Source organism: Acomys russatus, chromosome 20 (assembly GCF_903995435.1).
Source record: "Acomys russatus chromosome 20, mAcoRus1.1, whole genome shotgun sequence".
In the NCBI taxonomy this organism is placed as follows: domain Eukaryota; kingdom Metazoa; phylum Chordata; class Mammalia; order Rodentia; family Muridae; genus Acomys; species Acomys russatus.
In genome coordinates, this window is record NC_067156.1 from 47,423,449 (window position 1) to 47,437,434 (window position 13,986).

Below are 13,986 nucleotides of genomic sequence, written 5' to 3' on the forward strand. Positions count from 1 at the left end.
CCTGATGCCCAGCATATCCTAAGAAGTACTGTGGGCTTCATACCCCAACTGCCTAGTCTTGGCTGTAACCTTCCAGCTGCCGACACAAATGCCAGGCAGATAACTGGCCACTGGGATTCAAACACCTGCAAGGCTTTTGGGAGGGTTAGGGGTGAGAAGAGAGCAGTGGCTGAGGATGAGTGGTAATTACCTCTACATCTGTCTCATCACTTGAGCTGGACGTATCCTCACTGGAACTGCTGGCTTGGCCCGTTGATATCACTCCTGAGGGAGGACACAGGAGACTGAGGACCCTTCCCACATTCCCTTCCCTTCCCAGAGCCTCCATGCCAGTTGCTAGTCAAACTTAGGCAGTGCATATTCCTCACCTGTGGAGGGTAAGGTATCTGATCTGACCCAAAGGCCCCAGCTGGAGCAGGGACCTCATTACCTCTTGAGGTCTTGGTAAGGCTAGCAGTACCTGATGGTTAATCAAGTCGCTATTTGCTATCAAGTTGTGGCGCCAGGGACAGTCTGGGCAGATGCCTATTTGGCATGAGAAATGGATAAGACCTATGACTTTTCATTTAGTTTCCAAGTGGTGCCTGCCCCCCGCCAGAGAGAGAAGCCAGGCAACACCACCCTCTAAAAAGCCCATATATTGTCTGCGCGGCTGACCTACCCTGGCCCCCCCCCCAGGTCACAAAAGGAGGAAATGGCGGCTGGTGTAGGACCCTGCCTGTCACAGAGACAAATCTGCATTCAGAATGTCTCAGAGGATAGCGCGGCAATGCTATACATAGCCCTGCTTCCCTGCCCCAGGCTTCGGGGGCCTCTCACCAGGCTTGGCAGTGGGTCTGACGAGCTGGGCACTGCCCTCCTCCTCAGTTTCTGAGGCCAAGACTGTGTTTGCCAAGGGCTCTGCTGACTTCTTGGGTGAGTTCCCAGAGAGCAATTGGACCACCGTCTTTCCTGACACAGGGTGCGTCTCGGAGTTCACCACCTTGCTGGCTGTCTTAGCCTTTGCCTACACAGTATGAGAGCAATGAGCACTCTGTCATGACAGAACATGTGAAAAGCATAGCCCTGCCCTGCACCACATGTGGGCCCAACACGGCCACTTTCCATCTGTGTGAGTTTCTGCTTCTTGCCCTGTCCCCTAGCCTAAGGACAGTCAGCCCAAGCCTTTAACAGCCAACTGGTTTGTCATCTCATCTTTACAGTGGGACAAAGATGCCTTTTACACATTAGGAGGGCATGACCATTCCTGGGTCACACTAGTTCCTGCTTTACATTAAGCAATAGTTCACTGTGATATCATCGTAATTTCATCATTATGTTTACGTATTATTGTCATTGCTTGGCTTGGGTGACATAATCATTTGTGTGTCTGCACCGGTGTTTATGGATTACCGGCAAATGACATTTTTCTAAGCACTTTCTGATTTAGAAAATGTGGACAGTGCGGAGACACAGAAGTCTTTTTATGATGGCATTCCACTGCCTAGCAGAGCCCGCAACACACCGGGCACTGCAGAAGAGCTGGCAGCGAACAGTGAGCAGGGAAGAGAGAGGACGCCACCTGCCCAAGTGTGTGTGGCTCGATGTATCACTTCTATTTTACAGAAAAGCCACCTGAGGCCCAAGTCAATGAGGACCCGACACCTGGAGACACACGTGGAGCCTCACACAGCCGACTATGCCACAGGTGAGAACCCGGAAATAACTCACCTTTTCTTTCATGCTCGATGGCAAATCTGTAGACGTGGCTGAGGAACCGACAGACACTGGTCTTGGGGCTGCAAGACACAAATGCTGTGAGTAAGGGGGACTCTTATCCAGGAACGATGGGCAGAGTTCATGACATCTAACAGTCTTACGGTTTTGGCTGCCTGGTGCTAGTCTGAGGGCCTGAGGAAGGGCTCTGTGCAACATTAGCCCGCATACTGGGCCTGCATGCCTGAGGGACTTCCAGCTGCTCCATGGCATGAGATCCGGAAGTCCAGAGAGGGAAAGGACAGGCTTACAATCCTACCACCCATTTCCACAAAACATGTCCGACTTTGGCGAGTACTCTTTGTATAGGGTGCCAACCCTCAGTCCTGACAGTCACAACCAGGCAATGTGGAATTCAAATGGTTTCTTAGGGGAAATGGCACTGACCAATGATCCTGGGCCTAGCTGGAGATGTTGAGACCATCAATGCTTTTAGGAAATGCATTACATCTTGGCATTCAGGGAAAGAAGTTATCATTAAAGGGACAGTTGTAGATACGAATGGCAGGCTGGAATTCATTTTTTTTGGCACTTTACAACTCTTTTTTTTTCCCATACTTGTGCAAAGTTTTCAACATATCCAGAAGTATACTAAAAACACCTAGTTCCAGCCTATATTATAACTTCATATCAACTTGTGGCCAGTCTTAGTTCATCTACTGTTCTCATCACACACTATTCAGAAGAAAATGCTTGACATCCTGTCATGTTGCTCACAAATACTTCAAAGAGGACTTATCAATTGAGCCAGCTGTGGTGGCACATTCCTATGATGCTAGCACCCAGAAAGTGAAGGCAGGATGTTCCTGAGTTTGCGGCAGTCTAGGCTACATATTAAGACCTCGTCTCAAGAAGAACTAAGAAAAAAAAAAAAAAAAAGAAAAACAACAACAACAACAACAAAAATCCAAACTGAAAGAAAAACCTAAAATGTAAAAAGTCAATCAGAAGTCAGTTCACCACCATAGCTTTAAAAACCGATTACTGGCTGGAGACTGTAGGCTTTGGATAAGGGGCATATGGGATGGGACCAACTACTGTTGTTTTCCTATAAAGACATGTCAAATTACTCCCAAATATATATGCATCTACATTCAACTTTCTGTAATAACAGTACAGACTCATAACTTGTGAAGACTACTAAGCTCTCAGCCCTAAATGGGACATACATCAAGACTGAAAGGTTCAGGGAACATTACAAGATAGCAAGATTAAGAATGCAAGAGCTGCTGGGTGTGGTAGTACACGCCTTTAATCCCAGCACTAGGGAGGCAGAGGCGGGCGGATCTCTGTGAGTTCGAGGCCAGCCTGGTCTATAAAGCGAGTCTAGGACAGCCAAGTCTACACAGAGAAACCCTGTCTCAAAAAAAATAAAAAAATAAAAAAATAAAAAAGAATGCAAGAGCTAAACCAGGCGTGGTGGTGTACACCTCTAATCCCAGTACTCCAGGAGGCAGAGGCAGGCCGATCTTTAAGAGTTCGTTCAAGGGTAGCCTAGTCTACAAAAAGAGTTCCAGAGCTGGGCGTGGTGGCAGCACACGCCTTTAATCCCAGCACTTGGGAGGCAGAGGCAGGTAGATCACTGTTGAGTTCGAGGCCAGCTTAGCCGACAAAGTGAGTCCAGGACAGCCAAGGCTAACACAGAGAAACCCTGTCTCAAAAAACCAAAACCAACCAACCAACCAAAAAACCAACTCCGCCCCCCCCAAAAAAACCCCAAAGAGAGTTCTAGGACAGGATTATTACAGAGAAATCCTGCCTTGAAAAAAACCAAAGGGGGCGGGGAGGGGAAGAATGCAAGAGCTGGTGAAATGCTGTCTTATGGCCATGAGAAGGCCACACCCATGAACTCATTAGAGCCATAGTTACCTACACAAGATCAGTCAACACCCTAGCAGGCAGCACTAACTGGACTCTGGGCTGATCACAACAACAACAACAAAAAAAAAAACATGAAAAAACAACAAAAAAACCAAACAACAACAACAACAAAGGATGCTATTAAGGCGGGAGGACAGACTGGGGGTGTCCTGGGAGAGTTGGGTATGATCAATATATTGTACACATATATGAAACGGTCAAAAGAATAAATAAAAGATATTTCTAAAAAATTGACTACCATCAAACACTCAGTCAATACAAACATTTGCTATTGTGTTTGGAGCAGGAGGATGTGGGTCCTTCCACATGCATATAGGTGGACGCCTGACTGACTGAAAGCAACAGGGCAGGTTTACAGGCTGCCCACAGAGACACAGGTAGCAAACAATGGGGATCAGAACAGCAATTATTGCATTTTCCTTCTGTATGCTTTTGTATGCAAACTGGACCGGCTTTGCATTTAGAATTTAAGACCCAGAGATAAAATATACATCCTATATTCTCTCAAACATCTGGCACAACATACACAGAAGGAATAAATGAAAGACAAGACTGTGGAACTGTAGGTGACAAGAACGTGGGCGATTCGTCCCGCCTTCTCTTGCGACAATTTTCAAATGTTCTGTAATGAACATTTTTCTAATGAATCCTGTATTTCTTTTATAATCAGAAAACCTACTTAAAAGTCAAGAAACTGTCTTCTATATAAATGATATGGTGCCCGTAAGGCACAGAGACAGGGCAATTGCTGGGTGTGCATTCTAGTTGCTGCCACGAGAGAAGAGGCCGAAGAGCCCACGCTAGGTGACTCTACACTATCACATTTACCTCACACTGGCAAAATATGGTGGCTTGAATGAGAACAATTTGAATGTTTGGTTCCCAGTTGGTGGACTGTTAAGACAGGATAGGGAGGTGTGTTTTGAGGTTTCTCAAAAGCCCACACCAACCCCAGTCTCTGGCTCTTTGCCTGCTGCCTGCAGATCATGATGTAAATTCTCGGACTGCTTCCGGTGCTATGCCTGCCTGCTGGCTGCCATGATGATCATGGACCAACTCCTCTGAAACTGTAAGCCAGTCCCTTAATTAGATGCTTCCTTTTATATAAGTTGCCTTGCTCATGGTGTCTCTTCTTAGCAATAGAATAGTAACTAAAACCACCAGTTACTTTTGCTGGTCTGGAAATTATTGTGTAGACCAGGCTGGCCTCAAACTCAAGAGATTCACCTGTCTTTGTGCTGAGATTAAAGGTGTGTATCATCACACCCCGCCTTCTGGGATCTTAGGATTCACCCCTGGATCCTCAGAGCTTGGGGATCACAATGTCTGCCACAAAAGAAGGACCCTCTGCTACTCCCCAACCTCCCTCTGAAAAGCCCCACTCCACAGCTGTCAAGGTAGGCCCTAACCCCACCTAGCACCCAGTAAGGAGGGTTCTCACTGGCTTTGGCAGTTTCAGTTTCTCCCTCCTCTTCCTCCTCCTCCGAGCTCTCTGAGCTGCTGATGGGGTCTGACACCCGGGACTTTTTGGCTTGCAGTGTGGCATCATCCTTTGCTTTCTGCTTCTGGCCAATCTCCGAGGTCCTGCAGGGCAGCGGAGACAGGACACACCCATGAGATTTGGGAAGGCATATCTGTTCAGTCCTCAAAGGAAATGGGCACACAGAGAATGTAAGTAGTGACATCAACACAGCGTGGAAATTATCTGCGCTCTGCATCTTCCCTCACTTCCTAACATACCTTAGCCATCCTCAGTGCCACAAGCAGCCAGCGATGTTACAGAAGGCAGCAGCTAACACCCACCAGGGAACTGGCAACTGTGCAGAACCATCCAGGTTCTCCTGACCCTAGAGCTGTCCTCTTGCGCTGGTGCACTCTCTGGTTTTATATGTCAACTTGACATAAGGCAGAGTCATCAAAGAGAAATGAGCTTCCTCCATGAGATCCAGCTGTAAGCCATTTTCTTAATTAGTAGCTGATGGGGGCAGGGCCTTCCCCTTGTAAGGGATGCCATCCCTGGGCTGGTGGTCTTGGGTTCCATAAGAAAGCAGGCTGAGCAAGCCAGTAAGCAGCACTCCTCCATGGCCTCTGCACCAGCTCCTGCCTCTAGGATACTTCCCTGTTTGAGTTCCTAACCTGACTTCCTTCAATAACAAACAGTAATATGGAAGTGTAGATCTGTTTGCCTCTGCTTCCCCCCCAAGTGCTGGGATTAAAGGTGCCCAACAAAACAAACAAACAAACAAACAAACACAAAAAACAAAACCAAACCCCCACTTTTTATTGATTATTTTGGAGTTTCATATCATGTACCCCAGTCCCACTCATCTCTTCCTGCCCTCCTATCTGCTCTCTGTCCTTGAAGCCCTCCCTACTCCATGCTCTTCCCTTCTTGAACTGAGTTTGGTACAAAGTATCTTATCTCTGCTCACACCCCTCCCCCACCCACTCTACCCTGCCATCCAGTTTCATTTCCTTCTCTGTCTTCTGACTGCTTTCTGGCTGAGTCCACTACACAAACAGGCCCCAGAGAGGACAGCAGCTCACAACAGCCCCCCAGTACCTGGAGAAAGGATTTATTATTGAACTGGCCTGGGGTCTGGGAGGAAGTGCAGTGGTGTGGAGAAGAGTTGGGGGTGGGGGGAGAGAAAGAGAGAGGGAGGAAGGAGTACGTCTTCACTCGGACATCATAGTCCCCTGAACTTTGAACCCAACCTCCCACCTATAGGAAACCACAGTGTAAGCCCCATTCTTCCCAGCCAGTTTTCCAGCTGCTATCAGTTTGGGATGTGCTGTTCAAGTCCCTTTTTCCTAGGAAGGCCACTTGTCAGGAAGCTCTTAGAAGTGGCTTTTTTTTTTTTTTAAACCTATCAGTTTATTCTCCTAGCATAATGTGAGTTCTCTTCTTGCTTGTTTATTGCTGTATTAAGAATAGTGTCTGAGGATAGTACTAGGATGGGCTTCCCCAGCAAGCCTTAGGATTTTATTAAATAGATCACTGAGCTTCACAAGGCCAAAGAGGTAACAATGTTCACCTTATAGATGAAGAAGCCACAGAAGTTGCTCAACTTCATGTAGCTAGTTTCTGGGTTTGACTTGATAGGTAATTGCCAGTCTAGACTGGCTTGGTGAGTGAGACCTTTGGTTCCCTCTGTACCCCTCACCCATGGGGCAAATACAGGAAAAGGTGTGGCATAGCTCAGACACGGTTTGCTGGAGAATGAGGTACAGTAAGTAACACCCACACACCTGGGCAAGACGGAGCGGCAAGGCAGCACGCTCTGCACTTGGCAAGCAGCAGAGTATTAAGTATGGAGGAGAGGGTGGGCAAGATTTTCGCTAACTTTAGTTCTCCCCAGAGCCTGGCATTCCCTGCTACAGAATTGTCATGACAGAACACTCACTACCAAGCTCACTTTGCAGTAGCTCAGATGGTAAGTGCCCATGTCTGGTGCCAGGCTCCTGCTTTCACAAGTCCTTTCTACCACTAGCATCTCCTTTGACTTATGCCTGCCTTCTGGATTACAATGGCAGTGACAAGAAAGAAGAAACACGCTGGGCAGTGGTGGCCCACACCTTTAGTCCCAGCACTGTTTTGCTTTTTCCAGAGGGGTTTCTCTGTGTAGTCCTGGATGTTCTGGAACTCACTCTGTAAACCAGGCTAGCTTCTAACACAGAAACCCGCCTGCTTCTGCTTCCCCAGTGCTGGGATTAAAGGTGTGCACCATTATGCCCAGCTTCCAGCCTTCTCATTTTTAATAACTCACAGAGATCAGCCTGTCTCTGCCTCCCAGAGTGCTGAGAACACAGGCGTGCATCACTGAGCCCAGCTTAGTACCTCCATTTTTAGGACCCGAAATTCCATTTCATAGGTGCTTAAATCACACACTAGTATGAAGCTTTTCTTTTCTTTCTTTCTTTCTTTTTTTTTTTTATAGTCAGGGTATCTGTAGTCCTGACTGTTGTGGAACTCACTCTGTAGACCAAGCTGGTCTCAAACTCAGAGATCCTCCTGCCTATGCCTCCTAAGTACTGGGATTAAAACCCTGGGATGTGCTGGGCATTAAGCTTTTGTCCTTTTCGGTTTGGTTTTTCAAGATGGTTTCTCTGTGTAGCCTTGGCTGTCTTGGAACTCACTGTGTAGATGAGTCTGACCTTGAACTCAAGAGATCGACCTGCCTCTGCCTCTAGAGTGCTGGGATTAAGGGCATGAGCTTTTGTTTTTAAGAGATCCAGCTGGGCGTGGTGGCGCACGCCTTTAATCCCAGCACTCGGGAGGCAGAGGCAGGCAGATCGCTGTGAGTTCGAGGCCAGCCTGGTCTACAAAGCGAGTCCAGGACAGCCAAGGCTACACATAGAAACCCTGTCTCGAAAAACAAAACAAACAAACAAAAAAAGAGATCCAGCTCTCACTGAGTATGTTGATGTACCCCTTTTAGTCCCAGCACTCAGGAGGCAGAGGCAAGAGTATCTCTGTGAGTTCAAGGCCAGTCTGGTCTACAGAGTGAGATCATGTCTCAAAAACAGAACAACAACAAAAGAAAAGAAAAAAGGCAAACTCCAGCTCTGAATGTCTCTCCCCTTTGATAAGCGATGCAGTCTACCTTATGCTGGCGATTAGCATGTCCACAGGGGGCTGTTTGTTAGAACGTACCTTGGGCCACATCAGTACGCTAGCATATTGAAAAGGTGGCTAGTTAGGGTATCCATGTTCCATCCCACCAGACTTACTGTTGCCAGTGTGAATAGATGTCCAGAAGGGTGACAGGCTGAGTCAGGAAACTCTTCTATAGAGAAATAGAGAGAGCATCAAAACATACCCAGACCAACAGGCATCCTCCTGGGCCTAACTCTCCCCGTCTTTAGGGCCCACAACAGCTGCTCTGTAAGATGCTTTGCTCTTAGATGACCATTTGGCTTTACCAGCACCGTTCAAAACCTTCTAGAACCAAGAAGGGCACACAGTTCCAGCTGCAAACCTTTCAGTATGATACACTGGTAAGAGACACCTCTGAGAGGAGGGCACTTGAACAATCCAAACTACCATTACCCAGCATCCCTAGTACAGGCCAGAGATGGAAGCTGTAAGACACAGCTTTCTCTACCTAACTTCCTTAAGATGGTTTTCAAAGGCCTGGCTAGCTAATCTCCCCAAAACACAAGACAGTCCAAGATAGCCCAAACCCCGAAGGCTTCCATGTGACATAATGGATGCCTGGAAAGAGACTGAGCCCAAAGCGTACTAGGGTCGTAGTTAAAACAGAGGGAAATCAGTAGAATCCAGGCCTAGGCTGAGGACACACTCCGCGTGAACATCAAAACCAAACAGCCAAAGCGCTCTAATGGAATCTAAAGAATCACTCGCTGAGGAAAGAACATGCCAGCACCCGAACAGACTGGCCTAGAGTCAGGGAGAGCTCCTATTTTGCTGGCTGAGTTCCTCTCTGCAAACTTCAGGCTCCTTCTTCATAGCACAATGAATGTAAGAGGAAAAGGGCTGCTTTCAGGTCTGAGGGGGCACACTCTAGGCAGTTTCGTTCTGCCCCGACTCCAGGCAGTAACTGGGCTTTGCCATTCTAGTAACTGAAATGTGCTCTTGTGCACGCGCTCTCTCTCCAACCACACAGCTCTTCTCTTCATTTCTTTCTAGTTTCTACCTCAGCGTCATCTTCTCCATAAGGTCTTCTCTGGCCATCTCAGTTGTAACTGGTAGTCTGGCATTCCGTATCCCCCTTACTCGCCTTACAATCTAGACAGATATGCTAAGCCACAAGCTTATTTTTATGAGAGCAGACACTCTTGCTTGGGCACACAACCCATAAGGAGGAGCATGATGTCCTGGTTCCCCTGTTAAGTTAGAAAGAGTACAAACACGAAGGGCTCTGGGGTACAGGAAGATTAGGAGTACAACAGATAACATCCAAGGGCCCAGCAACCTTTTGTTTGTTTTTGAGACAAAGTTTCAGTATGTAGCCCTTGGCTGGCCTTGAACTCACTCTGCATGACCAGGCTAGCTTTGAACTCCAAAGAGATCTATCTGCCTCTTACCCTCTAGAGTGCTGGGATTAAAGGCGAGCACCACCACACCCACTGGTCCTGCAGTTTTCACTGTAGCCACTGGGATCCGGACTAATCAGGTCAATACCCATCTCACCAGGAATTTACCAGTTCTTCTGGGAAGACTACTCCTGGCCTATTCCGGCCTGTCTGCTTTGCTTCCATCTCCCTGGGTGACTCTATAGTCGTGTATTTCAAACTTCAGGCACACCAAACTTTCGGGAGGCTAGGACACTCAGAAGTCTCACTCCAACCTGACACTAGCACCTCTAAATACCCATCTCCCTTGAGATCTCAAATCAACTACTACATCCTCAGGGGTCTGAGACTGGGGCTCCCCATTTTATCATCTGTACCCCAGGGCCAAATTAAAAGTTGCCAAATGAATGAACTTTGTTTGAAATTACGGGTTCGAGCCTTGTCAACGGTTCGAGTCTTGTCATAACCGGAGACAGCCAATGAGGGCCCACACGCCTTGCATTCCGGATCATCAACCAAGGGGGCCGCCTTCTCCGTGTTTCCACCAAGGCTGGTAACAATCCATCTCGAGACAAGAGGCTAGCTGGGTACCCTAGGGAAACTACATAGAACCACGTGGCCAGAGGCTAGGAAAACTTAAACCAGCCGCTACCGGGAACCGGGGCGGGAATTATAAAGCTGCGCGAGTCGGATCGGAGGTTCCGCCCAGCCACTGCACTGATGGGGAAACTGAGCCCCGGGAGATAGGTGGAAGTTGCATGGGGTAGGGCAGAGCTTAATGCTCCTCCAGTACCCTGGCCCGCATCTCAAACCCGCGCCGGCCGGGAGGGGCGCGGGCTACTCTCTGATCTTGCACTCGGCCCTCTGATACTTACCTGGCCGCTCTGCTCCTTGACTTCCCGCGCTGCACGGACGTAGCCCGCCTGCAGCAAGTGATGGTAGATGAGGGGAAGCAGCTCCCGCCGCTTCCTGGCCTCGGCCATGCCAGAGATCCGGCCAACCTATTCACGTGCACGCCCCCTCGCCCCCGCAAACCTCTTCCCTCGCGCCCTAGAACCTCATGTTCCTCACTTCCGGCCTTGCGTTCTCCGGCCGCGCGGCGCGCTGGGAAGAGTAGTCTTGCAGCGGGAGTGGGTCATCCTGCCGAGAGGGCGGAGCCACGGAGGCTAAGCTGCTCTGCTATTGGCTCGAACGTGTGTCTTGATCTGGAGCCGCCCCCTCGACAGCCATGATAAAATGGGTTCCTTCATCTTAATTCTGATTTACCCTTTGAAGGGATTTACTGTTTAGGTTTCTTGAAGCCTGCGGTTCCTTTACTCATCTTTGAACTTCCCGAACACTGGCTCCAGCTTCCGATTACTCACTCATTTCACACAGTGTTTAGAACCCATGAACGAGGCATCAGTTGTCACTAGTGTGTTGATTGACTAAAAAATCCTTACCTGAGCCGGGCGTGGTGGCGCAAGCCTTTAATCCCAGCACTCCGGAGGCAGAGGCAAGTGGATTGCTGTGAGTTCGAGGCCAGCCTGGTCTACAAAGCGAGTCCAGGGCAGCCAAGGCTGTGCAGAGAGACCCTGCCTCAATAAACAAACAAACAAACAAATCCTTACCTGAACCCCATATGTTAGGTTAGCACCAAGCTAGGCTTGGGACATGTAAAGAGAAAACAAAACAAGAATATTGACCTCAAAAATCACCCAGGTGGAATATCCTGGCAATTACAGTTCAGACGTCTGTGTGCACCTTGTCGAGAGATGGCTGAGCCCATAGAAGCATGGAGGAGGGGCATCTAGCCCCAAAGAGACATTTAAGCTTAACCTCAAAGACAGCAGAAACTTAAAAAAAAAAAAAAAATTTTTTTTTTTTTTTTTTAAATTTTCGAGGTAGTGTTTCTCTGTGTAGCCTTGGCTGGTCTTGGAACTCTGCCTCCTGAGTGCTGGGATTAAAGGCGTGCACACCATGCCTGGCTAGGCAGCAGAAACTTTTAAGCATCGAGGAGAGGACGGGCTGGAGGTACTGCATGAGTCAGAATGTGCGACCCACCTTGGTGTTTGGTAAGGAAACCCCAAACAGAACCCTGTACCGCTAGCCTGTAGAATTGGGAAGAAGGTTCAGAACACTGGAAGGTGGAGAAGCAGGTTTACAGTACTCTTCTGCCAGCAGATTTCTGGCACGCTCCTAGGGGAGTAGAAAATCAGGTGCAGTCGAGCAGTGGTGGCTGGCGCATACCTTTAGTCACAACACTCACTAGGGTAGCAGAGGCAGGCAGATCTCTGTGAGTTCGAGGGCAGCCTGGTCTACAGAGTGAGTTCCAGAACGGCCAAGGCTACACAGAGAAACCCTGTCTCGAAAAACCAAAGCCAACCAATCAAATAAACAAACACCACCCCCAACAAAAAACAAGAAACAAGTGTATGGTGATGGAGCATGCCTTTAATCCCAGCATGCTGGAGGCAGAGGTAGGGGAGAAATCTCTAAATTTGAGGCCAGCCTGATCTACAGATATAGTTCCAGGGTTCCATAGAGAAACCTTCTCTCTCTCTCTCTCTCTCTCTCTCTCTCTCTCTCTCTCTCTCTCTCTCTTTCTCTCTGTCTCTGTCTCTGTCTCTCTCTCTCTCTTTTTAATAAAAAAAAATTTTTTTTTTTGAGACACGGTTTCTCTGTGTAGCCTTGGCTGTCCTGGAACTCACTCTCTAGACCAGGCTGGCCTTGAACTCACAAAGATCCGCCTGCCTCTGCCTCCCTGAGTGCTGGGATTACAGGCGTGCCGCACCTGGCTGAGAAACCTTGTCTTGAATGAACAAACAAAAAGAACTCCAATGTGGGCTGCTGTGTTTGTTGAGGGGACACTGACAAGGAAAGAATGGGAGTGGCATAATATTTGAGGCAGCTGTTCTTAGTTTCACGGATTGTTTGGGAATCTGCTGATAGCTTTCACTCTAGAAATATGTGTTGACATACATCTACCCAAGTTCGGGACCTTAAGGCAGTTGTCTATTGAAAACTTGAATATGTATCAATGGTATGATGTATATACCTCATTTTTTAAAATTTTGTAAAATAAAACACATCTATTTGCCAAATTTTATTGTTTTTGTTATCTCTAGGGTTAATTTTAGTAGGTAATGGTAGTTGACTATATAAGGAACATGTAGGACACTTATTAATTATTTTTTTTGCTTGTTGTCAAGTGATAGAGAATCTTTTTTTTAACCCCTTATCATTGACATGATGTTTTTATGAAATTTTGAGGCTTTGAATACATTACCTATCAATAATTTGTCGATCTTTTTATTTTCTTGTGTCAATGGACCTGGTAAACCTGTATGGGATCGAATATGAGTAATATACAAGGGATAATTTTTGTTTCTGATGACCTGTTGTAGTTTTATAAATAAGATAGTCAATTTTATGTTATCAGGAGTAAATTTAGCAGTTTTTATATGCAAAAAACTCTTTTAGCATATTGAGAGTCAAAAATTATATTAAGAGATTTAGGAAAATAACAATATCATAAGGATTGCATATAAATTTGATTTTTGAACTGATGTAAATGGCCTTTTAATCACCTTGGTCATTTTTTTAGACTTATAACCAGCCATACTTGATTTATTTGTATCAGTGAAAAGGGTGGGTGCCCCTGAGATTGGTGACCTCTTTATAATACTTGGAAGGATCCAATTAGTTTTTTTTATAAACTGTATACATTTGTTTTTTTGGGTATCTATTGTTAATGTCTCTTAAATATTTACTACAAGATTTTTGTCGATCTTTATTAATTACCCATAATGACATAATTTCAGAATCAGTAAGAGGAACTATAATTTTTGCCGGGTCTGTTCCTGACAGTTGGCGCAACCTTATTTTTTTCTTTGTAATTAATTTAGAAATTTTTTCTATGTATGTTTTTAATTTTTTGTTTTGTTTATTTGTCAGGAATATCTATTTTATGATCTTGTCTTTTCTTTGTATAAGAAGCCCAGTAGAAGAATGTTTTGAAGGCAAAATAACTAGAATGTAACCAAGTTTAGGATTAATTTTATCTACATGTCTTTTGAAGTTTTTGTTCTATCAGAATTAACTTTTTTTTTTTTTGATCTCAGTGGCTAGACACCCAGGACTGTTTAAATCTGAATCTCCTTGTAATGTTTGAAACAAGTTATTTAACTTATAGGTAGCTAACCCGATTGTAGGCCTTAACCAATTAATATCTCTCAATAATCTTTGAAAGTCATTAAGAGTTTGTAATTGATCTCTATGGATCTGTACCTTTTGTGGTCGAATTTTTTGTTTAGTTATTTTATAGCCTAAATA

General features: G+C 46.4%; 1 protein-coding gene across 1 annotated transcript in view; it reads right to left on the reverse strand.

The window, feature by feature from the left end:
• The window catches only part of Tcof1 (treacle ribosome biogenesis factor 1), a 33,908-nt gene extending 23,165 nt beyond the window's left edge, over positions 1-10,743 (reverse strand). The window contains 6 exon segments of the mRNA XM_051163361.1: positions 191-264; positions 820-1,006; positions 1,711-1,778; positions 5,078-5,220; positions 8,368-8,423; positions 10,548-10,743. Coding sequence (XP_051019318.1) covers positions 191-264; positions 820-1,006; positions 1,711-1,778; positions 5,078-5,220; positions 8,368-8,423; positions 10,548-10,655 — 636 coding nt within the window. The 5' untranslated portion in view covers positions 10,656-10,743.
• Positions 10,744-13,986: the final 3,243 nt, after the last annotated feature.